Raw genomic sequence first — 25,794 nt, 5'->3', positions numbered from 1 at the left:
CACCTTTAAAGTATTATTTTTTGAGAAATTGATGCCATTTGGATCTTGATATGCATTAAAAGGAATTAAGTTCTTCACTCAGCATGTGGTATAATCTACATTCATTTCTAAAGTGTATTTTTTTTCTAAATGATAGGATTTTAAATTGCCCAAGTGCTTTTTAGAATCCTAAAACTGGAGTTCTTTTAACCCTAAGTTCTGTATCACCTGATGCATTTCTGATTATATACAGCCCTTTTTACTCTTCATACAAGCTGCCCATTATCTGTGAAGTGATTAGTTGTACAAGATCAGTTGATACACCAAGAACTATTGTTGCTTTCCTGATTAAGAGCAATGTTTTAAATGCATGTCCTTAGTATTTCTAAACAGTCAATTCAGCCACTTTAATAAGTACCCTTGTAAACTAAAGTGAAATTCCATAGCACTCAATTTTAGCATTTACACAATGTCACAGCCAATTTGCAAAATCCTTTAAAGACAGAGTCTTAGATTTTCAGCATCTACAGATTTTCTCTTGTTTGTGATAAGACAATCTTGGCTGACTCCGCTGGAAAATGGATATATTAATTAGAATACAAAAGGTACGCACCATTTCCTCATCTTCAGCAAGTACAAGATCGTAATCACTGAGTGCCACACAGAATATTATTGCAGTTACACCTTCAAAGCAGTGAATCCACTTTTTTCGTTCTGATCTTTGTCCTCCTACATCAAACATCCTTAGACAATGATAATATTAGATTTTTTAATGCATCAAATAAAAACAATTAATATTTTGATCTCAGAAAAAAAATTAACTCAAACACCAGGAGTTAACAGGGCATTGATGCACTTGAATACTTTAGAACACATGCTGCAAGTTTATATACTGCAATCATAATACAATTCTTACAGCTCAATAGAATTCTATGCAATACACTCCAAAGCTGAATATACAAGGAAACTTTTATCTTGAAATTCTTTTATAATAATTCCATACTGAAAATATTTATTGCCATCCTGATACTGTACTAGAGTAATCTTAACGTGTTACATTTGGGAAAGGAGATTTAAACTAACTTGAGGCAATTCTATATTTATGTAGGATCTTGATAATGCTTAGCTCAATGAAATTGGCAAGGCTCCTGGAAGAAATAAGTTAAAAGAGTAGAGCTGGTCCTTAGTTTCATAAAAGGGACAATACAGATGAAAGGAACTTCTATAAAACATGAGCTGAGTCACGATTATTGTAGAATGTCCAATTCTGGTACTAAACTTCAGGGAGATGCAAAAAGTATTCCGAAAAAAAAAGTGCAGAAGAAATTATTTTCTTCAGTGCAGGATTTTAACTAATGGACAGACTACAGAAGCTGGGTTTGTTTTGTTTTTTTTTAAGAGCGCCAGAATTTGATTGGAATTGTTGAAAGTTACAAAAAATATAGATAGTAGATAGAGGAAAATTATTCCTATTGCTGTAGGGTTTAAGAAACAGAATGTGTCTAATGCAGTTATGTAGGAAAAGAACCAAACATCTCATGTTAGTTTTGTCTGGTTCTGCTTGAAATGCAATGCCAGATGTAGAAGGTATCAGACTCAACAGTAGCATTCCACATGAACTCAAATACTTGAAAGGAAAGAATGTGCGGAGTTGGGGGGAAGAGAATGAGAACCAGTGGTAAGGTTTTAATTGAGTATGCATGCTCTACTTCCGTGTTGTAACCAAACTTCGGCTGATGGGGAGAGGGGAGCGCTTTTTAAAAGACAGTTCAGAAGAATAGAAGTTGCAAAGTGCTTACAGGTCAAGTAGACACCAGTTTGGTTACCATTCTATAAATGCAATTGCTCTAACAAAGCAAAATTCCTATCATTTAAGTCAAAAGCATCTTGTAAAAGTTCTAAAATTATGCCATGAAAACTTTAATGAAATGCCTAGCCCCAAGGTGACAAGATATTCAGAAAAGGAACTGCTGCAGGTGGTTATTTAATTTCAGTTTTTTAAATTTATAATTGATGTTTTTTTCCTGTCACTCTTTTCATCCAGTTTCCTGATGTCACAAGGCAATAATTTTCAGGTTTGCAAAGGTTCCCTAATTCAAATGTAAATTATTTTTCACAGGATAGTTTGCTTCTTTAAAATATGATTAACTGTGGATAGTTGCAGTTTTGATGGTTCTCCTATTTCCCTCTAGTTATTTCTGGATCTCCTGAATACTCAATTATCTTTGTATCATTAATTATAAAAGGCAAGCCTGATAGGACGTGGTCTTTTCCCATTCAATGATTTCTCCATACATTGGGTGGGCTGTCAGTTGTCTACCCAATGCATTACAAATGGTTGTACAATACATATGCTTAACCTGGCAAGGATTTATTTTCAAACATTAAATGCCACAATCAGCTTTTGTTATAATATGGTCCCCTACTGGTAACTTAGCTTTTAAAAAAATCCTGCCTCTTTAGGATCCCTCTAATTTAACTACTTCTATGTGTTATCCTTTATTATTCATTCTTCTACTTTTTTCCTTTCACTCATGAAAAGATAATCCAATGCATTTGGAGCCCTGGCCAAGACACTTATTATTACATATCATTTAGCCTGATCAGGAGTAAAAATAAAATTAGCCTCATTATGAAAAGTACCAGAGTGGCAAAGTCTAGTCTGGTTATAGTTACAATGACAGTTAAAGAATAATCAGGATCAACATGATGCAGTATGACCCAAGGAAAGCTACATTTATGGTTGATAATAATGTTCACTGTGATTAAGAACAATATTACTCACTTAAAATATAGCTCTTTGAAGGTAAAGTGCGTCTCCACTATACCCGTGGTTTTTACTCTGGTCCTCAAGACATCTTGTTGAGTTGGGATGTAGCTTTGTAAGGATATTCTATCCACATCATTCAAATAACTAAAAAAAAAATTAAGTAAACAAAATCAAAACCAACTCCCACCATTAATTCAGCGCTTCCAAGCACCAGTTACTTTCCAATTTGATCAGCATTAATTGCAGAGAATATGCGCTGATGAAATCTTTAAGTGGTGAGACAAAATGCAACACTCCACCAAATGAATCAACAAAACTGGTACTAATTAGCCAAAAGTCAGTAGGATAAACAGTAGTGGACCCTGGGAAATTCATCCACATTGATCAAAAGAGGATGCACTTTAGATTCAAATGAGACCTGGCAGGGGGCTGTTATGCAAAATGTAGAACCTATTTGCGGTACCATATCCTTCCATCAAATTATATAAGCTACAAGTGTGAAAGACTCACTTAATACAGAAATTCCTGTGCATCTTAACAGATGCTTTAAGTGTTCACTTTAATTGACTGCAAGAGATAAATAGCTATAGCTATTCACTTGAATTATCATTATCATTACTCCATTTCTAGATAATTATTTATTTAAACTTGCAGCATGGAACAGGCCCTTCTAGCCCAGTGAACCACACTGCTCAGTAACCCATCTATTTAGCCCTAGCCTAATTACAGGACAATTTACAATGACCAATATGCCTACTCACCAGTAAGCCTTTGGAATGTGAGAGGAAACCCACACACTCATGGAAAGAACACACAAAGTTTCTTAAAGAGTTTAACTCTGGTGCCCTGAGCAGTAATAATGTTCCACTAACTGCTACATTATTGTGGCGCTCTATCTTCAAAATTAAGGAAAGGTAGTTTTTAAAACAAAATAGATTAAGTACTTGTTCATGTTATGATTTTCAAAATATTTTTCAGAACAGCAAGTTCCTTATAACACTTGCTGCTTCTACCTCTGATGAAACTGACGACACATTATTAAATGATACTCATCTGAGTTTCATTTATTTGCAGCTCTGCTATTATAGTTAGAGCTGCTAATGGTGCCAATGCTTCATGGTAATTTACACATCAGAGTCAACCACTTATAGCTGTTAAACAGTGGAGTGAAACTGACTTTCAGTAACCAACATTACTTATCAAATTAAGTGCACCATTATTATACAAAATAAAACTTCAGGTGAAATGGCAATCAAAAAGATAGGCTCTGATTAACCAAATATAATAAAACAAGGTAATTTGAAAACTAACTAGTTTGTGCTTTGGAGCAACCATCATCTGTCTCTGGAACGGTGGTCAATGAGTTAAAAACTACAAGAATTTACAAAATTTGCAAAGGATGTTCAAGGTACATAGCTAATGACTTAAAATATAGCAAACAAAACAGTCAGCACAAACAACAAAACTGCAAGAATAAGCTAGACAGTTTTTGTTTTTAGCTATCCATGAAAGAACATTGGCCAAGAGATCAAGTCCAATGGGGTTGGGATATGGTAGACTAAAGTGTGAAAATAGGTGGCTCCAGACACTTCAACATGGAGAGATCATGATTAAAGTATAATCTAAGCAGTATTCATATTCTGAATAAAAGCAACAAGACTAGTAAGCAGTTTTACAAACTTCAAACAGATGGGAGTTGACTGTTATTCACTCTCAAAGGTAATCAAGACCTGTTTAATCTTTATCAGGTGGATGTGATAAATACCAAAGGGTGAACACAACAGTAAATTATCTGTGAAGTGGCTAATATTTTAGCTGTAAAACTTACTATGATGCAGAGTCATTCAGTTGATATTCTCTTGATCTACCAAAACAAGCCTGAACACCACTATCTTGCCACAACCGTTTGATAACTCCTGCTAATTCTGCTGTCATGATCCCTTCCTCTGTAGACCCTGCTAGGATAAACAATTGGCGAGCATCATCCTAGATACAAACAAAATGCTTTAAGGTGACAGGAAATTTCTCAAGCACATATTACTCAAGTTCATTTGAACAATTGAACAAATATTTTCTTTTTATATTATTCAATATAACATACAACAAAACAGCAAAATGTATTTGCTAAATTAATTGTACACCTTCAGGCAATATTTAAAAAATTAAACTTGTGGCCAAAAAAAGTTAATGACAAAATGGTAACAATAATATATTTTTCCCCCAGTGGCATGATTGCAAAAACTCAGGCTTTGAGTGCCTAAATATATAACGGCCAACCTCTAGATTTGGTCAAGTAATACCAACTGTCAATATTTAACCTCTTCAGTTGCCCATAAAATATTAATTACAAATTGTGCTAATTTGAAAGCCTCAAGGAGAAAATTGAATGGTGCCATCATTAATTTATCCAATACTTTAAGGATAATTCATTTCTGTTCCTAAATTTATGGATGCAGCTAGAAAACACAATATTTCTAACAACTTTTAGAAAGGTGGAAATCAGAGTTTTTCTCATTATACCCTAGAAATTACCAGCAGTTTTCTTCTTTACATAGTTTAGATTCACTCCTGAGTAAGATTTCAAAGCTGCTGTTCTCTGGCACCATAGCAAAAGTACCATTATTTATACAGTGAGTGTCAGCAATCTAGTTGATTACAGTAAACAAAATGACAGCTTGATTGCACCCTCACAATCAAGCCATGTCCTCCATACATGTGCTCCCATTCAGACATTTTAAATGCAGAAAACAAAGATACTTTTAGTATACTTTCCCCAAGATCATCAAAAATACAGCTATAATATTTATTTTACAGTTATGTATCCCCAAAGTACTTCAGTTCATTAGTGCAAAAGAATATATTAAAGAAACTCACAGCTCTTGATGGGTCTCCAAAATCAACCTTCAACCGTCCCATAGCCCTGATGATAGCAATAATAGACTGAATTGTATTGCTGTAAACTACTGCTTTATATTGTTTGCACTCCTCTTCAGAGTACCCATCTTCATGAATGATTCTGCAATAGAAAGGGGCAGAAAAGTTGCTATTACAAAAGTAACAAATGTTTACCACATTACTGACAATTTTACAACAAAAATATACTACTATCTAACAAACCAGATCATATACAAGCAATCTTATCTGAATAATTATGAAACATTTAACTATCTGTTTTGTAGGTCTCCATTTTAAATTAACTAGCTATGGTGAATAAAAGAGTGCTTTGAATATTAATATCTGCTTCCAGTTAGATAACATGCAGCTATCATAATAAAATAATTTATAGATAAAATCTTTTCTTCTATCTCATTTGATAACACATTTTGGAACAATACAAGAGCACATAGCATAGATACTACTTCCTCTCCAAGGACTCCTGTTTAATCTTGCAAATAGTGGAAACATTTGAAAACCAATCAATAAAACTTTAGAAACAAAAGAACATAGTGTATAATCAGAATCCCTTATGCTTACAAAAAATTGTAAAATTTTTTATCAAGCTTGGAACTATAATAAACTTGGGAACAAATTCACAATACGTGATATCAGAATCATTTATAATGTGCAACTATATTACTCATCAAATCAAAACAGAATACAAAATACAAAGCATTTCAAAATAGGGATACACAAGTACTACTAAATCCACATTTATCCTGAAGCTGATATCAATTTGGACAGCAAGACAATCTACATTTAATTGTGGACTTTGTTGTTAAATTATCACACAACCAAGGTCAAAAACTCAGATGAAACTGGCTTACTCACTTCATTTGTTTCACAATGGTACTTTTGCCAGATTCTCCAGCACCTGCAAATAAAAAAATGCAAGTACTGAGTTGTGGCAGTAGTTACAAGTCTTTGTGACTATCATCAAGCACTTTATTTTGTTTAGTATTATCAAAGTACACATTTCAAATACTTGGGGCTTATGAGATAGTGGAACCAGATAAGGAAGACAGATGGAACTAGGTGGAGAAGCAGAATAGGAAAGGTGAACTGGGCAAGGGAGGGGGGGTTAAAAAAAAAGGTATAGATCTATGATGGTTATGAGTCTTCATAATAAAAGGGATGGAAGAGGTGAAAAAAGGGAAAGGACAGTGATGAGAATGGGAAATGAACACAGAAGGGTATTGTTACGAATGTGAAGCAAATCTGGGGCCGAAGGGTACAAAGTCGCCCCCCTCCTTTTTGAGAATCGCAAGATCACTGTTATTTCGGGTCTGAGACCCAGGAAATGAGAGAGAGACACCCAGAATACACAAGGTTTGGAATGTGTGCTGACATCAGCGGAATGGAACCACTGATAACGGCCATTGTCTCTTGGAGACGGAATTGTGTATTGAGTACTGTACTATTCATTGAAACCCCTCAGGGGACAACCAGAGTGGTCTGGTTGAGGGATTGCATCATCCCAAACTGATTGACATCTGAGACCCCGTGAGTAAGGATAAAAGAGGGGTCTGGGGAACAACCCCTTTAGATGCACCAGGAGAAATGCTAGAAATCCAGTGACAGCGTTTGATAGCGAAAGCCGGTGGGGGCTCGTGTGTGTCCTCCCTTTGCCTGGGGTGGCAGGCTCACCACGGAAGAACAGTTTAGCTAAAGGAGAGGCCACAAGTGAATGGCCACGACAACGAGACACCTGACGGATCGAAATCATAAAGGAAGGTTGGAAAAACCCGTAGCAGTAAATGTTCCCATTATCTCTCTCTCTCCAACAAAGTGCAACACAGCGACAACCAAAAGACGGCAGCTGTATGAACTGAATGAACTATATATTTCCATTGGACAATACATTATCCCCTAGACGACGATAGAGCTTATTTCTTATTGATTATTATTATACCCGCACTTTTAGATTTAGTATTGACAACGTAAATTATCTGTATATTTGCATTGATATTATTTTTGTGTATTTTTACTAATAAATACTGTTAACAATAGCATCATCAGACTTCAACGGACATCTCTACCTTTGCTAGTAAGTGACTCAGTTACGGGGTTCGTAACAGTATATTTATCCAAAACTGCAAAATTCAATGTTCATGCCATTAGGCTGCAGGCTACCTTAATGGAATACGAGATGCTATTCTAGTTTGTATTTGCCTCACCATGGCATGGAGAAAACCATAGATAGATTGGTTGGCAATGGTAAGGAGAGATGAAATTATATGTGTCGAGTAGCTCAAGATAGCTATTGTGGATAGTAGTGGTCTCCAACTACCAGGCCACAAAGCATGTGCTACCAGGCCGCAAGGAAACTATATGATTTGGTGGTATAAAACAATGAGTCAGCTGCACCTTTCCTCATTCCCTGTCACGCCCACTGTTGAACCTGAACGCGATCCTAATGCGAGGTCATTACCCACATGAGGTCACCAGTCCGTCATTAACCTACAACTACTTGATGAGTAAAAAACAAACATCGCTTGAGTTTCTTTGGAAGAGGTGGTAGGGGATATAAAAGGACTAACAATGATGATAACGCAGAGACAGCAAAAAAAGCTTCCTTCAACAGAAAATACGACGAGTCGTACATAAAATATGGCTTTAATGTGACTGGTGACTTGCACGCTCCAAGTCTCCTGTGTGTGATATGTGGAGACAAGCTGTCTAATGAGAGAATGAAGTCCTCAAAACTGCTTTGACACCTTGAGTCCAAGCACACTGCACTTAAAGACAAACCCGTTAAGCTTTTTTGAGCAGAAAAAACGTGAGCAGGCGGGACAGAAGCAAGTGCTGAGAGCCACCACCTCCACAAATGCTGCTGCTCTGAGAGCATCATACTTAGTGGCCAGCTGTATTGCTAAGGCTAAGAAGCCTTTCACTGTTGATGAAGAATTCATTCTGCCTGCTGCCAAGGACATGTGCCGTGAACTGTTGGGAGAAGCTGCAGCTAACAAGATGGCACAGATTTCTCTTTCAGCTACCAGTTTCAAGGAGGATCGATGACATAGCAGAGGACATCGAAGCACAGCTGTTGTTAATATGTCACCATGGTATGCTATCCAGGTCGACGAGTCTACCAATGTTCACAACAAGGAAATAACTGACGGTTTATGTGCGATATATATTTCAAGACAATGTGGACGAGGATATATTGTGTGCGCTACTGCTGCCAACTAACACAACATAACAGAACTATTCAGGTCTTTGAATGACTACATGTCAGGCAAACTGGACTGTGTTGGAATATGCACAGATGGGGCTGTAGCTATGACTGGTCGGCTGTCTGGTTTCACTACCCGAGTCAAAAAGGTTGCTCCTGAATGCCAGTCTACACACGGTCATACACAGGGAAATGCTGGCTAGCTGAAAATTTTCACCTGATCTTAACAGTGCATTGAGTGACATTGTTGAAGTTATCAATCACATCAAAGCAAAAATCCTTAACTCATGTCTGTTTGAGCAGCTTTGCAAGGAAATGGATGCAGATCACAAATACCTTCTCTTACACACTGAAGTCAAGTGGCTATCAAGGGAGAGAGCCCTGGCTAGGTTTTTGAGTTAAGAGAGCTGCTACAGAAATTTCTTTCAGGAAAAAAGTCACCACTGGCAGCACACTTCAATGACAAGGAGTGGATAGCAAAACTCGCTTATCTGTGTGACATCTTCAATCTGCTCAATGAACTCAATTTGTCACTTCAGGGGAGAATGACAACGGTCATTAAGTTGACAGATAAAGTGTCTGCTTTCAAAGGCAAACTGGAACTGTGGGGATGGCAAGTGGACAGGGGCATATTTGACATGTTCCCAACATCAGCTGGGATTTTGGGAGAGACTGAGGCTGCACTGTCCTTCTCACAGCTGGTGCGCGATCACCTATCTTCGCAGTCGACAGAATTCGAGCATTACTTCCCAACCGCAAATTATCCAAGACGTGCAAAGGAATAGGTCAATTGTGAATGTCCCCAGTGAATCATTCATGTCAGCTTGGGAAGAAGATCAACTCGAGCTTGCAAATGACAGTGGGCTGAAAAGTATGTTTGACATAACATCTCTGCCGGCATTATGGATCAAAGTCAAGGCTTAATATCCTGAGATAGCCACAAAAGCACTGAAAACGTTGCTTCCATTTCCAACATCATATCTCTGCAAAGCGGGGTTTTCTGCAATGAATGCAACAAAAACTAAACTGCGGAATAGACTGGACATAAGGAACCCCCTTCGAGTATCGCTGTCTCCCATCACCCCTTGATGGGACTGTCTTCTTGCAGGGAAACAAGCCCAGGGCTCCCACTGATTCAGCAATATTGGTGTGTGGCAATGATTTTATATGTTCATATGAGGAAAATATGCGCTGTGTGGTTAATATCCAAACATTACTTAAAATGTTATGATGCTATTGACTTATAAGTGACTTATAACTGACTTATCACTACATTCATGCGAGGAAAATATGCGCTGTGTTTAATATTAAATGCGTTAGATAAACCCTTTTAGAAACAAAATTGAGTGTATTAGCCACTTATAAGTGACTTATAGTTAACTTATCATCTATATTCCGGTTGAGATAAACACCCCCACCGTTGGCTGGTCCGCAAGAATATTGTCAATATTAAACTGGTCCACGGTGCTAAAGAAGGTTGGAGACCCCTGGTGTATAGAGAGCAGTTGCTCTACCAATTGGTCGCATCAATGTAGAGGAAGCCACACTGTGAGCATCAAATGTAATAGACCACACTGGAGGGAATGCACATAAATCTGTCTCACATGGAACGGCAATTTAAACCCCTTAATGGTGACAAGGAAGATAATGAAGGGACAAGTATTGCACCCCCTACTGTACAGGACAAAGTGCCAAGAGATGGGGAAGCGTGGGCAAAAGAGGATGAGATTATCAGTGAGCCATGGGGAGAATGATCATCATGGAAAATAAAAGCTGTGGAGGAGAATGGATGCTGGGATTATACTGGAAGGGTCAAAAGTTGATATGCTGAATGCAGTGGCTAGTGGAGCAAAAGATGGAGGTGCAAGTGTTTGTGGCGAGAAAATGGCTGAGCTTTTGTTCCAGAAAATGGGTACACATGGCAACATATGGTTTCCAAAACCTTAAAATCATGCTAAAGCAGTTTATAGCAAATCAAGTTGTTGACTGTGCTAATCTTTAAAAGGAACACCCAGTTCAAAAAACTGAAACAAGTTGAAAATCAGATCACCGCAAATACTGGAAATCTGTTGAACTACGTCAGTGAATAGAGAAGCAGTTCGTAGCTTCTTCTACTGCTGATTTATTTCCAAATTTGGTCTGAGCCTGTCCACATGGCTCATCAGATAAGGCTCACACAGCACAACTTAGACTTTACCCAAATAGTTTTCTAAGAACTTAACCAAAGTCCCAAAAAGAACAATGGCGAATGAGCATAAAAATCTTCTTTATTTGCAACCTTGACAAATTTGTGTCCATTAGGACACAAGGAAAACATCCAGTTGAGGCTTCAATTTCATGTTTCTGCCAACTTTTTTTTAAAAAAAGCACCCGAATATTTCAGTACTTCTGATAGTATAAATGTTCAAATCTATGGAATGATAATGAAGATCAGTCTTCTGACTCAGGTCACTGAGCCAGGATTAGCAGCAGGAAAACAGACATGTTTAACTCTCTATCTGATCATTGACCATGGTGTGTGCTGTCCAAAGCATTTTGTCAAATTTCTCACCTACTGAATGAAACTGAAGGAAATATTTTGTGAATTATATGTTTCTTTTTGCTAAAGGGATACTACCTGACTAGCTATATTTAAAAGAAACTGCCAACATAATTCTCATGTTGTGTAAGAAATGTTACTTTGCTAACTGTGCAGTTCCCCAAAATAGGGAAACTGACCTTTCAGAGAACTCAACTACAGCATTTTTCTAATATTTATTTTTATAATTCTTGAGTCCTTTGTGAACTATTTACCAGAGGGAATGCAATGTCTACCCATTTGTTAGCTGCAAAACATTCCAGTGTTACGTACTCGTGACACATGACAGTGGAGCCCTTGTCATGTGACTGGGGTTGAAGCTATACTGGACTTGAGGTGATGGTCTTCTGATGGTGGAATGACATCATTTTCCCGCCAGTAGAGATCATGTGACGGGTTTTTTTTTTACAGGTTATAAAAGGTAGACCCCACCCTGTGAGGAGGGGCAGTTCGTGGCTGGATTTGCCAAGTTGACTTCATGCCACTGCGTGTTTGAAGTGATGACGCAGTTTAGTTGAAGGATGAAGTTTTTATTTAATGCCTAAAGTTTAAAAGGTTAATGCCAACAGGTTCTTTATGATTCTGTTAGTTTGAGAATTAAAGGAGAGTGAAGATTCAAGGTTGGAAGTTAAAGATCGAGGAGAATCGCTTTCTACGGTGAAACGGGGGCGACCTTTGTTTGATCCTTATTTGGAAGGATTTCGTTGACTATCTTCGTGTTAATCCCTAGGTTTACCTAGAAAGGATTGAAGGTAGTGGAGAAGGAAAGGTCAGTGCCTTTAAGCCGTTCTGTTTCGTAAATTCTTCGTGGGAATTTCGACGTCGGGAATCGAAGCAAGCGACGTGAAAGAGAACTTAAATCGTCCTGTAAAGTCTCTCCTTTTAAATGGACTGTGAGCATATTGAACTTTTGGCAATATCACTTTAAGAACTGTTTTGGAATATCACTTCAAAGAACTGTTTTGGAATATCACTTTACGAACTGTTTGAACAGCCGCTCAGCAGCTGTTTCCGGTTACGGTAGTGTTTGTTTACTTTTGGGGGGTTTGTTTTCTGTGTTTAATAAACGTGTTGTTTTATTATAAGAAACCCTTGCCGAACTCATATATTTGTTGTTGCCTGAATACGTAACACCAGAAAATACTTAACATAAAGCTTCAACTGTGTCCTTTATAAATGTAAAATAAACTGGATATTATTTCAGATTTTAAAACCACATACAAGATACAGCTGGTGTCAATATTCTGAAATGCAAATTAAAATTGGGCCAAGATAAAATGCAATGCATATACAGAGAGAACGGTTAAGCATTTGCTTAAGTTTAACTTGCCGATTTTCTGTTCCAGTTAAGGAGAGATTAAAGTGTTAAAGAATAAAAGAATCAATGTTTAACTGTGGTAATTACAACTGTAACAAAAACTGACAGATCAAAATGAGTCAAGTGCAGCTTACTACCAATACTTATTCCAGAACGACAGAAGTGCCACGGGTAGCATTAAAGTCCTCTTCCCCCACCCTACTTCAAGTGTGGCATCTGTACAGACGCAACAACGAACAAAACTTGTTTAGTAGACAAGTAGGGATGTTGCATTCCAAAAAGTGGTTTAGAGACAACCTTATTATTAAAGCTTATCTAACAACTCATCTGAATTAATTATAGTACCTATAGGCAACTCCATACTGCAATTAACAAATCCTACTATATTTCTAAATTTGTGAATAAATAATGAGTCATCTCTCCCTAATGATGGGATACATTTTGCCCAGATATAAGCTATTTAAGTATAGGGAAGAGATTTGCATCAGTGTTTGCATATGTCACTGTGATTAGTACTCTAACGTGTTAGAAAGCAGTCTGTGAAATACACATTATTATTTGTGGCTGAAGATAGACTCTTTCAGCTTCACAAAACAAGTTAATTTGCAAACTTTCACATTCCTGCCACTGTATCTATAATTGCTTTGTTTCCTGCTACACAACAATATTATCTTTTCTGCAAGAAATACTTAATCTTACCCATGACCAACCTCTCAAATCACTTCAAGAATATATATGAGTGCTAGCAGGTGATAGCCCTTGAGGCGCTCACTCTGCTCTTCTTGGACAATGGTATGATTTATGTCATTTTGAATCAAGTGGGAACTTTCAGTTAAAACAGTGAGAGGCTGATAGGCACAGGTTTTCAGTACCTTGCCAGATACACCTCTGTGGTCTGATTCTTGCACTATTTATTGTAACTTATAGTATTTTTTGTGTCTTGCACTATACAGCTGCCTCAAAGCAACAAATTCCACCACGTCGGTGGTAACAAAGCTGATTTTGATTTTAAACAATTGCATAGGTGCTTCTACTGCATTCTGCTGAATGCTACTCTTTCCAGAATATAATCAAAAAGCTAACATCACACTTCCCTGAAGGAGAAGCTACAACTGAAAGAGTTCTCGTGTTTGCAATTATGCTCCTACAGTGCCTTTTGTACATGGAAAACACTATAGCCATAACACTACAGTGGTGGAAGAACTGGATGATAAGGTATGCTAATCAACTGGCTGGAGTGTTTGCCTGTGTTAAACTCTCACTTTGGCAGTATGAGGTACCTACCTGCTTCAACTATACGTGGTTCAGAAGAATGTGGAAATCTGTCTCAATTACTATCCAGTAGCACTTACATCCATTCTAATGAAGCGCTTTGAGAGGTTGGTGATAAAACATACCAAATCCTGCCTGTGACGAGACTGGGATTGCTGCAATTTTCTACCGTCACAACAGGTTGACAGCAGATGCCATTTCATTGTGCTTCACAACCCTGGAACATCTGGACAGCAAAGAGGCATACATCGGGATGTTCTTCATTGAATACAGCTTAGTATTCAATACCATCACCCCCTCAAAACTAATCAATAAGCTTCAAGACCTTGGCCTCAATATCCCCTTGTGCAGTTGGATCCTTGATTTGCTCACTTGCAGACCAGTCAGTTTGGATTGGCAATAACATCTCTTCCACAAGCTCCATCAGCAAAGGTGTAGCACAAGGCTGTGTACTTAGCCCCCACTCTACTCACTTGTAAGTGAGGGGCTAAACACAGCTCCAATGCCATATTTAAGTTTTCTGACAATGCCACTGTTGTTTTCCAAAATCAAAGGTGGTGATGAATTAGCCTATAGGAGGGAGATTAAAAATCTGGTTTTGTGGTGCCACAACAACTTCTCACTCAATGTCAGGAAGACAAAGTAACTGACTATTGACTTCAAGGGGAGAAAACCAGCGGTTCATGAGCCAGTCCTCATTGCGTGATCAGAGGTAGAGATGGTCAACTGCTTTAAATTCTTTGGTGTTATCACTTTTGAGGATCTATCCTGGGCCCAGCACACTGCACCCATAAAGCTAACAGTATTGTAAAGGACCCCACACACCCCTCACACAAACCCTTCTCCCTCCTGCCATCTGGCAAAAGGTACCGAAGCATTCAGACTCTCACAACCAGACTGTGCAACAGTTTCTTCCCCCAAGCCATCAGACTCCTCAATACCCAGAGTCTAGACTGACATCTACATCATTATTATATTGTAATTTGTCCTCTACTGTGCCTATTGTCTTGTTTATTAATTATTGTACTGCCCTGCACTGTTTTGTGCACTTTATGTAGTCCTGTGCAGGTCTGTAGACTAGTGCAGTTTTTATGTTGTTTTTTGTAGTCTAGTGTAGCCTTGTGCTGTCTCACGTAGTCTAGTGTAGTTTGTTTCGTCTTTACTGTGTACTATACCAGCAGCTTACGGTCGAAATGACAATAAACTTGACTTGACTTGAAAATAAAAGCATGGCAGTGCCTCCACTTTCTTAGAAGTTTGTGAAGATTTGTTATGTCATCTAAAACTTAGACAAACTTCTATAGATGTGTGGTGGAGAGCACATTGACTGGTTGCATCACAGCCTGGTATGAAAACACCACAGCACTTGAACAACAAATCCTACATAAAGCAGTGGATACGGCCCATTTCATCATGGGTATCAATTTGTATTCCCAACTATTGAGTACTGTAGTAGGAAAGCAGCATCCAAAGTTTCCCTCCATCCAGACCATGCTCTCTTCTCACTGTTGTCATAAGGAAGGTGGTACAGCAGCTTCAGGACTCACAGCACCAGGTTCAGGAACAATTATTACCCCTCAACCATGAGACTCTTAAGGAACCTGAGGGGATAACTTCACTTGCACAACTTCAACTTCCCATAATGAGGACTCTGCACCTTGTTCTTGACAATCAGCTCCTTGGTCATTTATTGAGTAAGAGGTTGTTGTTGTGGCACCACTCAGTCAGATTTTCAATCTCTCTCCTATATGCTGACATGTTATCACCTTTGATTCCGGGACACTGTTCCATGTCATTTTAATAAAAACTAAAATCACTGCATGCATATCGCTAGGAACTATCAATTGAAAGTGGAGTAAAATAACAAAATCTTACATGCACAAATAATTACAAGCAAAGAGCTGCATCAATTTGATTTTCAAATTGAAAAATAACAAATTTTTTACTGATCTAATTAAATATGACAAGCATGAGAACATGTTTAATATCTTACAAATATAATTCCTTCCTTTGTTATTCATGGGATATATACATTACTGCGTTTAATGCTCATCCCTAAACTGCCTAGAGGCTATTTCAAATAAGAATCAACCACTTAGTGGGGCCGGAGTCACATTAAAGCCAATGATGAGATTTGAACTCAAATTTACAAATTATCCTCTAACAGAAAATTATTTTTATAAAAGCATTATTTTTCCTCAGGTGTCCTCCTTCATTTCCTGCCTATACTGAATTACATTGATGAATTAAGTCCAAATCATAACATCTGAGCAGAGTAGCTCAGCACAGAAAGAGGGGCAGTGCATGTTGGTATTGGCGAGAGAGGAAGTGACCACAGATGAGTCATTTATTAGTTGATTGTTCTGTAAAAATTTGACCTGTGAGGTTCAAATGTACTTCTAAAGTTCCCTTCATATCTACCTCTTACATAAGTAATTATTAAATGAGACATTAATGACCAATATCCCAGAAAGAACATTTGTGTCAGGTGTTTGGGGGTGGAGCAGGGGAGAGGAAGGAGATGCAAAAGGTAATTTTGTGTTATATTTATTCTCCATCTCACAAATTAGTTCACATGAAGATTGTTTCATTTCTGTACACAAATGAGAAGTACACTCACAAAATGGTGCAAGGAGTGAATGGAACCTTATGTGTAACCTAAAACCCAAGAAGAGCATGTTGAAATTTAGTTTCACAAGGAAGTCTCCTTTTTATAAATGCCATTAACAAACCATTTTCATCATAATGAAACCAAATTTCCTTCCGCAACACTAATATAAAGATGTAATCTTTTAGCAAGGATATTTCAACATCATGAAAATCATTCACATTTAAAAATAAAATTTATTAGTTCAGCTAGTATTGATCATAGATTGTTGCTTTCTAGTTTTTATTTCAACTTCTAAAGCCACAGCTTTGAGCAACTTTCTTGTGAATACATCCAAGCCATTTTTAATATTAATTTTTCTTAGCTGTTTCAAAATAGTGGGACATGATCAGATTAATGCTGACACACAGAATACATTTTCATCATTGATAAAACATTCAAAATATCAATAGGCTATGAGAGTAAGCTTTTAAAAAAAATGAAAGTAAACAAGGTGAAGCTTTCAGATCGACAATACAAAGAAACACAGGATTAATGAATAAATACTACGAGTTCCACCATTGGATTGGTTATACATCACTTTGAACTTATAATAAGCACTTTTTCAGGCAAGCCAGTTTTTTCTTTCCAAAACTGATACAAGGTACATTTCATAAAGTCAAATTTATACAGTGGGGGAAATGGTCAGTTGAATTAAAATATAAAATCTTCAAACTCATTGTAATCCTATAAACACCCTTAACCAAAAATAATAAATGGACCAAAAATAAACCAATCCATCCATTCTGTATTACCTTCAACCAAAAATGGTCAACTGCTAGATGTACTGCAATTTTTCAGCATTTTCAATGTCTCCCCTAAATCAACCCAAAAAGTGAGTTTTTCATTAAAATATATTTGCATGTTTTATCTATGTTCTGCAGCAATTAATTAACCAGCCTCTAACTTTGTCCCACTGTTCTCAAAAAGAACTGGTAAATTGTACAAAACGTGTCACAAATCAGGGAGACAAATGCTACAAAATATGGCCATCTCAATGTGGTGCTCATAAAATGCTATGCCAGAGCATTTTAAACATCCCAAGGACCAGACTGGAGAATAAAGTTGTCCAAATCCAACTAATGAGCAGGCGCTACATCTTCACCGACTTTGATGCTAACCCAGATGCCTTACACATGCTGCAGCCCATCTTAAAACTGTGGGCTGATTATCAGTCACAACATCATTTTAACTCCTACATTCGGGAGATAAGTGAGGAACAAAAGACAAATTGAAGCAGACAAAATATTTAATGCTCTTAATATTTTAAACAAGGGGCTTGTTTTGTTACTGTTGCTAATGTTGCTCTGTTTAAAATTGTGGGCATATTACTTCAGCACCAGAATGTGAGTGGCACTTGCCATCAGGTTGTGTTGGTTGTCAATGCAAACCATATACTTCACTGTACACTTCAATGTACCTACGATGAATACATAAATTTGTATCTTAATTCTCAAACCCCCTCCCAACAACTATTCTTCCTGACTGCTGACTTTGATAGCATTACACTTGTCTGCAAATTAGACATTCATTGTTTTTCCTTTGGTTTCAAGATGCTGAAATATTACCCAGGAGTTATAATCATCTGAATCTCAACATTCTTGACATTCTTGCCATAGAGAGAGTACAAAGAAGGTTCACCAGATTGATTCCTGGGATGGCAGGACTTTCATATGAAGGAAGACTGGATCGACTAGGCTTATACTCGATGGAATTTAGATTGGGGGGGGGGGGATCTTATTGAAACGTATAAAATTCTAAAGGGATTGGACAGGCTAGATGCAGGAAGATTGTTTCCGATGTTGGGGAAGTCCAGAATGAGGGGTCATAGTTTAAGGATAAAGGGGAAGCCTTTTAGGACCGACATGAGGAAAAACTTCTTCACACAGAGAGTGGTGAATCTGTGGAACTCTCTGCCACAGGAAACAGTTGAGGCCGGTTCATTGGCTATATTTAAGAGGAAGTTAGATATGGCCCTTGTGGCTAAAGGGATCAGGGGGTATGGAGAGAAAGCAGGTACAGGGTTCTGATCAGCCATGATCATACTGAACGGCAGTGTAGACTCGAAGGGCCGAATGGCCTACCCCTACACGTATTTTCTATGTTTCTATTCAGCAGCTATATAGATCTCTATTCCCGATTTCCATCTCTCAATTCTTGAAGTTATAAACAGGTCATAGAATAGTGACACATTCCTTGCAAAACTACGCCCTTTGAAGTCTAAATGTGTGTGAAGCTTGTAAAGTCAAACATTCACAGATGTTTTGTCAGAATTTCATTAGAATAATTCAATCATCAGCATCCAAACTTGTACGTTATCTCAGATGACCTGCGTTTGTAAATGGCCCGATGAGTAAATGCATGATTTTAAAAAACATACCCAATTCATATCACCAAATACGAATAGCTCAAATATGTAATCAAAAACTGTTGTTGGCTTCAAGATTTTTTTTAATAGCTTTGATAAATAATTATTTCAACTCCTATTACACAACTTGCTCTGCAGGACTTGCCAGCAAATACTCTGTAAATAGTCTGTAGTTCTACACAGCTTGTGACCAAATCCAGTTTAAAGATTTCATTCAGTTTTACCTCAGAATCACTGGCCCTTTAGTACACACATTGATTTTCACTTTAATGTCTCAAATCCAGTGAAGTTGACTGCAAACCCCATCTTGCCTATCTCAACTGATAATCATCATTAGCTCTATTGTTCCTACCCTAGCCAATGTGCATTTCACTTTACACCACCACTGGAGGTTGTATAAATAACTTAATCTAAACCTACTTAATGTCAAAACACACTGTTCCAACTTTAAAATCCTACCTTCGACCTCATTTTTGATAGTTCCCATGACTACAAAATTCAAACAAAATGTATTACCAAAGTACACATATGTCAGCATATATAATCCCAAGTCATTTTTTTGCGAGCACACTCAATAAATCCATAATAAGCATAATGAAAGACATGGATGCTAAAGACAAACTGCACAAATACAAAGAGAGAAATCGAAATGATAAATAAGCAATATATAGAGAACATGAGATGAAAAGTTCTTGAAGGAGAGTCCATAGGTTGAGAGAACATTTCAATGAAGGAACATGAAGTTGTCCCCTTTGGTTCAAGAACCTAAGGCTCCTGTATCTTTTTTTCGATGACACCAGGGTGGTGGGGGTCTCTGATGATGGATACCACTTTTCTGTGACAGTGTTTCATGTAGATATGCTCATTGGTTGGGAGGGCTACACCCATGATAGACTGGGCCATATCCACTACTCTTTTGTAGGATTTTTCATTCAAGGGCATTGGTGTTTCCATATCAGGCTGTGATACAACCAGTCAATATCATACATCTATAGAAGTTTGTCAAAGCTTCAGTGGTCATGCTGAATCTTCACAAACTCCTAAGGAAGTACAGGAGCAGCCATGTTTTCCTCATAACTGCCTTTATGCGCTGGGTCTATGACAAGCCCCCTGAAAAGATAACATTGAGGAATTTAAAGTTGCTGACCTCCAAATTTGCTCCTCCACTGAGGACTAGTTCAGGGACCTTTGAATTCCCCCTCCTGAACTCAATAACCAGCTCCTTGGTCTTGCTGACATTAAGAGGTTGTTGCATGACACCACTCAGCCAGATTTTCAATCTCCCTCCTACATGTTGATTTGTCACCACCTTTGATTCAGCCTACGTTAGCAGAGTTGAATATGGCACTGGAGCTGTGCTTAGCCACAGTTGTATGTGTAAACAAGCAGCGTGGGGGCTAAGCACACAGCCTTGTGGTGCACCCATGCTGATAGAGATTGTGGAGATGTTGTTACCAATCTGACTGATTGCATCCTGCAAGAGAGGAAATAAGGATCTAACTGTACAAGGGTGTATTGAGGCCAAGTTCTTGAAGCTTATTGATTAGTTTTGAGAGGACTACAGTATTGCCAAGCTGTAGTCGATAAAGAGCATCCTGATGTATGCATCTTTGCTGTCTGGATAGTCCAGGGTTGAGTGGAAAGCCAATGAATTGCATCTACTGTGGACCTGTTACAAATTAGAGCAGATCCAAGTCACTTCTCAGACAGGAGTTGATATGTTTAATTACCAACCTCTCAAAACACTTTACTGTGGATGCAAGTGCTACTAGGGAAATAGTCATTGATCCAAACACCTACTCAAAAATCCCAAATTTAATTTGCACAGGTCAAAACTAAATTATCCACAAAGGTCGGCCATGTTAAGTGGGTTGTTGTATTATGTGTCAGGAAGTTACAGGTTCGCTTCAAATCCAGCCCAACACTTCAGCACAGCACTGAAGAGGGATAGCAGCTTTTCCCAAAGTGGTGCTAATCAAAGGGTGACAAAGATCGCACAGCATTATTCTCAAAAAGCAGGAAGCTCTTGCCAAAGTACATCACTAAAACTAGATTACCTAGTCAACATCAATATCACACTGCTGTCAGTAAACTCGATGTATGCAGTCTGCCATCACAGTGGTGCATAAATATCTTGTTAGCCTGAAATGGAATACAAGAGGTTCCAAAGAAATAACTTTCTGTAATAGCCAAACCAGCTGCCTTCTGCTGAACCAGCAAGATTTGCTCAGAACCAAAGCCAACACACAGAATGTAACTGCAGTAACTAAGACTTTGCACAGACAATCCTCAATCAAACCATTACAATACAGAAGCTGATTTCTGCCTCACTGCCAACTCTTGAGCTATCCAGCCAATGCCATTCCCTCACAATCTTGCTACAGCGAAGCAAGTCGTTTTCCTTTAGGTGCTTATAAAGGGTCCCTTTTAAAAGCACTACATAGGTCACAAGTCCTGGTTTTATATTTTGTTTTAGAGAACCAGCTCACTGTAGCTCTACAGATGCATTTTAGAAGTATTCTAGTTAACCTTGACCGCACCAGCTCTCGGACTTCGAAATAATTTAAAAAAACTGTTATGACCAGAATGGTGACAGCATTCTAGTGTAGGCCAAACTGTTTCCTACAGACTTAAAATAATTTGAAAATCTGAGGGAAAGGTTATGATATAATTGCTCAGGATGTTGTGATGCAACTGTTCAAGTTGCTGAACAGACATCACTTAGAAACATTGCGAGCAGCTCTGGCTGCACAACTATAGGAAGCATGTCACTGAGTTGAAAAGAGTGCAGGAAAGATTTTCCAGGTCTGGGCTTTTTTTCCCCCTAGAACATAGGGAGCTGAGGGACAACCTTAGAGACTTATTAAATCATCAGTAGCATAGACAAACTCAGTCTTATCCCCCATTCTATAGCTAGAGGGCAAATTTAAGATAACAGGGGAAATATTTTTTTCAATACAGGACAAGTTTTTTTTCCATACAGCATGGTGGAGATATAGAACAAGTAGTAGTACAGGTGGCCACAAATGCAATGCTAAAGCATTTGAATATGTATATATGGATAGGAAAGATACAGAAGAGTACTGGGCTAATGAGATTAACTTTGATAGACATAAGGTCAGTATGGACGAGCTGGGCCAAAGGGTCTGTTCCCAGTGGTGCCTCAATCCGTGTTTCAAAGCTTCTTCCCGATCAATTAAAAAAAACCTTGGGATTTTGTAGAATTAATTTCCCACGACCGGGAAGCCAGCCTCCACGGACAGCACCCCCTGCAGTACAGGAAGCCACGCCTCAGAGGACGGGACAGGCGCAATCCCAGTGCAACTAACTCCCTCCCACCCCTGCACAGGACGGTATCCCCGACTACCGCTCCCCGATGCGACCGCTTCCCGGCGGCAAGTGTTTACCCAGCAGCAGCAGCTTGACTTCTCGGGACGACTTCTCTCCGTCTTCGCGCAGGTTGCGGTCGATCATCTTGCTCCTGGCCATCGCCGCCTTGTCCTCGGCGCTCATGGTGCAGCCCATGGCGGCAACCGGCAGCCCTCTCTCCCCGAGGGAGGAAGGGTGAGTTGAGAAGGCTGCGGATCGGGCGCGGGGAGAAGAGGCTGCCGGCGACTTTCCACCGGACCCCGGAGCTTCCTTCCTTCACCCGCTGCCCCCGGACCGCGGGGTGAAGGCGCGACTTCCCTCACGGAAATGACAAATCCCGTGTGGGAGCCGAGCAACCGGCCGGCCGGGAGGTTCGGCCGCCGAGTAGCTGCTTGCCCGCAACCGGACTCCAGCGCCTGAAATGTTGGCGGTTTAAACCCGACCGCTCGCCACGAGCCCTGACAGTTAGCGTTTGAAAACGGAAACCCTGCCCTTTCCTGACCTCACGTCCGGTCGCGCAGCAGGATCTGCGCTCTGCACTGTGGGAGATGTAGTTCCGATTAGAAGGCACAAGCGGCTGCTGATGCTGAAAATCACCTGCGAAGGTGCTCAGCGGGTCAGGCTGCATCTGGTGAGGAAAACAGAAGTCATCATTTCACGTTGGTACCCTTTAGCTGGACTGAGAGACAGAGGAGATAGTATGCAGTGTAGTTCGTGTTCAGTTTATCACCGTTTGCAACAATCTGCTGGAGGAAATTTGCAGGTCAGTCCACATCTTTTGGAGGAAAGCAACTGTCGACGTGTTAGAACGAGAACCTGCGTCAGGACTCATATTCCAGCATCTGCAGTCTCTTGTGTCAGCTCTGTAGTTTAATTTTGTCTAAAATGCCCACACACACCTCGACCTGCTGAGTTCTTCCTTCAGATTATTTGTTGATCTAGATATTCCAGCACCTTCGGTCTCTAGTGTCTCTTCTGCCGTTCCTCTGTGTGATTTCTCTTTTCAGTTTAGTTTATTGCCGTGTACACCAGGGTGGAATGAAATTCCTTCCTCCAGTAAGTCCACGGCAAACAGCACACACATGCTAATAAACACAATGACAAGTGCTAAACGGTGCGCCTTCAACTAACCCTTCCATCTTTCCCACTCCATTCTCCCTTCACGCACTCTCCCCTGCCTCCATCCTTTCATTACCTCCCCTGCTTGCTGTTTTCCTTTTCCTGTTGTTACACGTGGGGCAAACAATTTCTCATTTGAAGCCAGGACTGATAGCAACCCTATTTACAATAATTCTCATCCATTTCGCCCCTGAGTTATTGGTCTAGTATGGACCACCTCAGGTTAAATGGCTTACCGTGCATCAGAATCAGGTTTATTATCATTGATGTATGTCAGGAAAATTACTGTTTGTGGCAGTAGTAGAGGGCAATACATAGAAATGGCTATAAACTACAATAAGAATAAATAGAGATGAAAATAGTGAGGTAGTGTTCCAGAGTTTGCAATTTTTTTCTGCAGTAGCCCATAATAACAAAGCAAAAATGTGGTATAAAAATGAAATCTTTATTAAAGTTCAATGTAAATTTATTATCAAAGTACATATATACAACCCCGAGATTTATTTTCTTGCAGGCATACTCAATAAATCCATAATAGAATAATAACCTTAACAGAATCAATGAAAGACTGCACAAACTTGGGCATTCAACCAGTGTGCAAAAGACAACAAACTGTGCAAATACAAACAGAAAATAATAATAATAGTTCATAAAGTACAAGAACATGAGATGAAGAATCCTTGAAAGTGAGGTTGTGGGAACATTTCAATAGTGAAGTGAAGTTGAGTGAAGTTATCCCCCTTGCTATGATCCATTTTATAGTGTTCGTCTTCATCCAAGATGACCCAATAGAAATTGCTTGTTTAGTTGCTGAGATCCCGCCTACTCCACAATTACATCTCAGTGAAGTAGGCAGTGAAGTTTGATTTTACATGTGAACAAGGCAGCAAATACATGAGTAAAATGCTTGGCCCTAAGGTATCAGTTATTTGATACCCTGAAGCGGTTTAATTCTTCTCATTTGGTCTTACTCAGCATCAATACAACCAAAGAACTGATTGTGGACTTCAGAAAGGGTAAGACGAGGGACCAGTCCGTATTGAGGGATCAGAAGTGGAAAGAGTGAGCAAATTCAAACTCCTGGCTGTCAATATTTCCAAGGATCTAGCCTGGACCCAACCTATCAAAGAAGGCTTGACAGCAGCTATATTTCTTTAAGAGGTTGAGAAGATTTGATGTGTCACCAAAAACGCTCAAAATTTCTACAAAGGTACGGTGGAGAGCATTCTGACTGGTTGGTATGGGGGTTGGAAGGTGTCCACTGCACAGGAATGAAGTAAACTGCAGAGAGTTGTAAACTTAGTCAGCTCCATCATGAGCACTAGCCTCCATAGTATCCAGGACATCTTCAGGGAGTGATGCCTCAAAAAGGCGGCATCCATCATTAAGGACCCCCATCACTCAGGTCATGCCCCCTCATCATTACTACCATCAGGAGTTGGTAAGGAAGCCTGAAGGCATGTACTCAATGATTCAGGAACAACTTCTTCCCCTCTGCCATCTGATTTCTGAATGGACATTGAACCCATGACAACAAATTCCACGACATATGAGGGTGATAATAAACCTGATTCTGATTGACAGGAGTTTAACGATACCCTCTCCCACAGCTTCCCCTCTGTGAACTCTGCTGCTCCCCGACTCTTCCGGCAAGTGCTTACCTATCACCTGTCGGCATGTAATACTTCCACCTTCTTATTGTGGCTTCTTTCCTTTTCCTCTTCAGTCCTGATGAAGGGTGTCTGTCCAAAGCGTCGACTGTTCATTCCCCTCCAGAGGAGGACTTGTTGAGTTCCATCAGCGTTTTGTGTGCACTGCCTGGGATATCATTTCTAGAGGTCCTTGGGCAGTGCTCCAGGCAAACGGTCACCAACAGCTTCAGCAATGACCTTTAAGATGTCGAAATAGTTGGTCATGATTAGACAATGTTCAATCCTATTTACCTCAGCAAATACTTGCTTGAGACCACAGCTGGAGTATTGTGTGCAGTTTTGGTCCCCTAATCTGAGGAAAGACATTTTTGCCATAGAGGGAGTACAAAGAAGGTTCACCAGATTGATTCCTGGGATGGCAGGACTTTCATATGAAGAAAGACTGCATCGACTAGGCTTATACTCGCTGGGATTTAGAAGATTGAGGGGGGATCTTATTGAAACGTATAAAATTCTAAAGGGATTGGACAGGCTAGATGCAGGAAGTTTGTTTCCGATGTTGGGGGAGTCCAGAACGAGGGGTCACAGTTTAAGGATAAAGGGGAAGCCT

The 25,794-nt window shown here is 39.2% G+C and overlaps 2 protein-coding genes across 2 annotated transcripts in view; both read right to left on the bottom strand.

Annotated features, from left to right (window-relative positions):
• LOC132381042 (guanine nucleotide-binding protein G(i) subunit alpha-3) overlaps positions 1-23,207 on the bottom strand; it is a 34,620-nt gene extending 11,413 nt beyond the window's left edge. The window contains exons 1-6 of the mRNA XM_059950156.1: positions 22,452-23,207; positions 6,518-6,560; positions 5,624-5,765; positions 4,578-4,735; positions 2,765-2,893; positions 593-722 (exon numbers count right to left, since the gene is read on the bottom strand). Of these exons, the coding sequence (XP_059806139.1) occupies positions 593-722; positions 2,765-2,893; positions 4,578-4,735; positions 5,624-5,765; positions 6,518-6,560; positions 22,452-22,569 (720 nt within the window). The 5' untranslated portion in view covers positions 22,570-23,207. The remainder of the gene's footprint in view (positions 1-592; positions 723-2,764; positions 2,894-4,577; positions 4,736-5,623; positions 5,766-6,517; positions 6,561-22,451) is intronic.
• LOC132380901 (uncharacterized) overlaps positions 22,733-25,794 on the bottom strand; it is a gene marked incomplete at its 5' end in the record, with an annotated part of 146,857 nt that continues 143,795 nt past the window's right edge. Inside the window, 1 exon segment of the mRNA XM_059949819.1 lies at positions 22,733-23,041. Coding sequence (XP_059805802.1) covers positions 22,733-23,041 — 309 coding nt within the window.

The sequence above is a fragment of the Hypanus sabinus genome, chromosome 25 (genome assembly GCF_030144855.1).
Source record: "Hypanus sabinus isolate sHypSab1 chromosome 25, sHypSab1.hap1, whole genome shotgun sequence".
NCBI classification, from domain to species: domain Eukaryota; kingdom Metazoa; phylum Chordata; class Chondrichthyes; order Myliobatiformes; family Dasyatidae; genus Hypanus; species Hypanus sabinus.
Note: the sequence above shows the minus strand (reverse complement) of the source record. Positions and strands in the feature narration are given on the sequence as shown.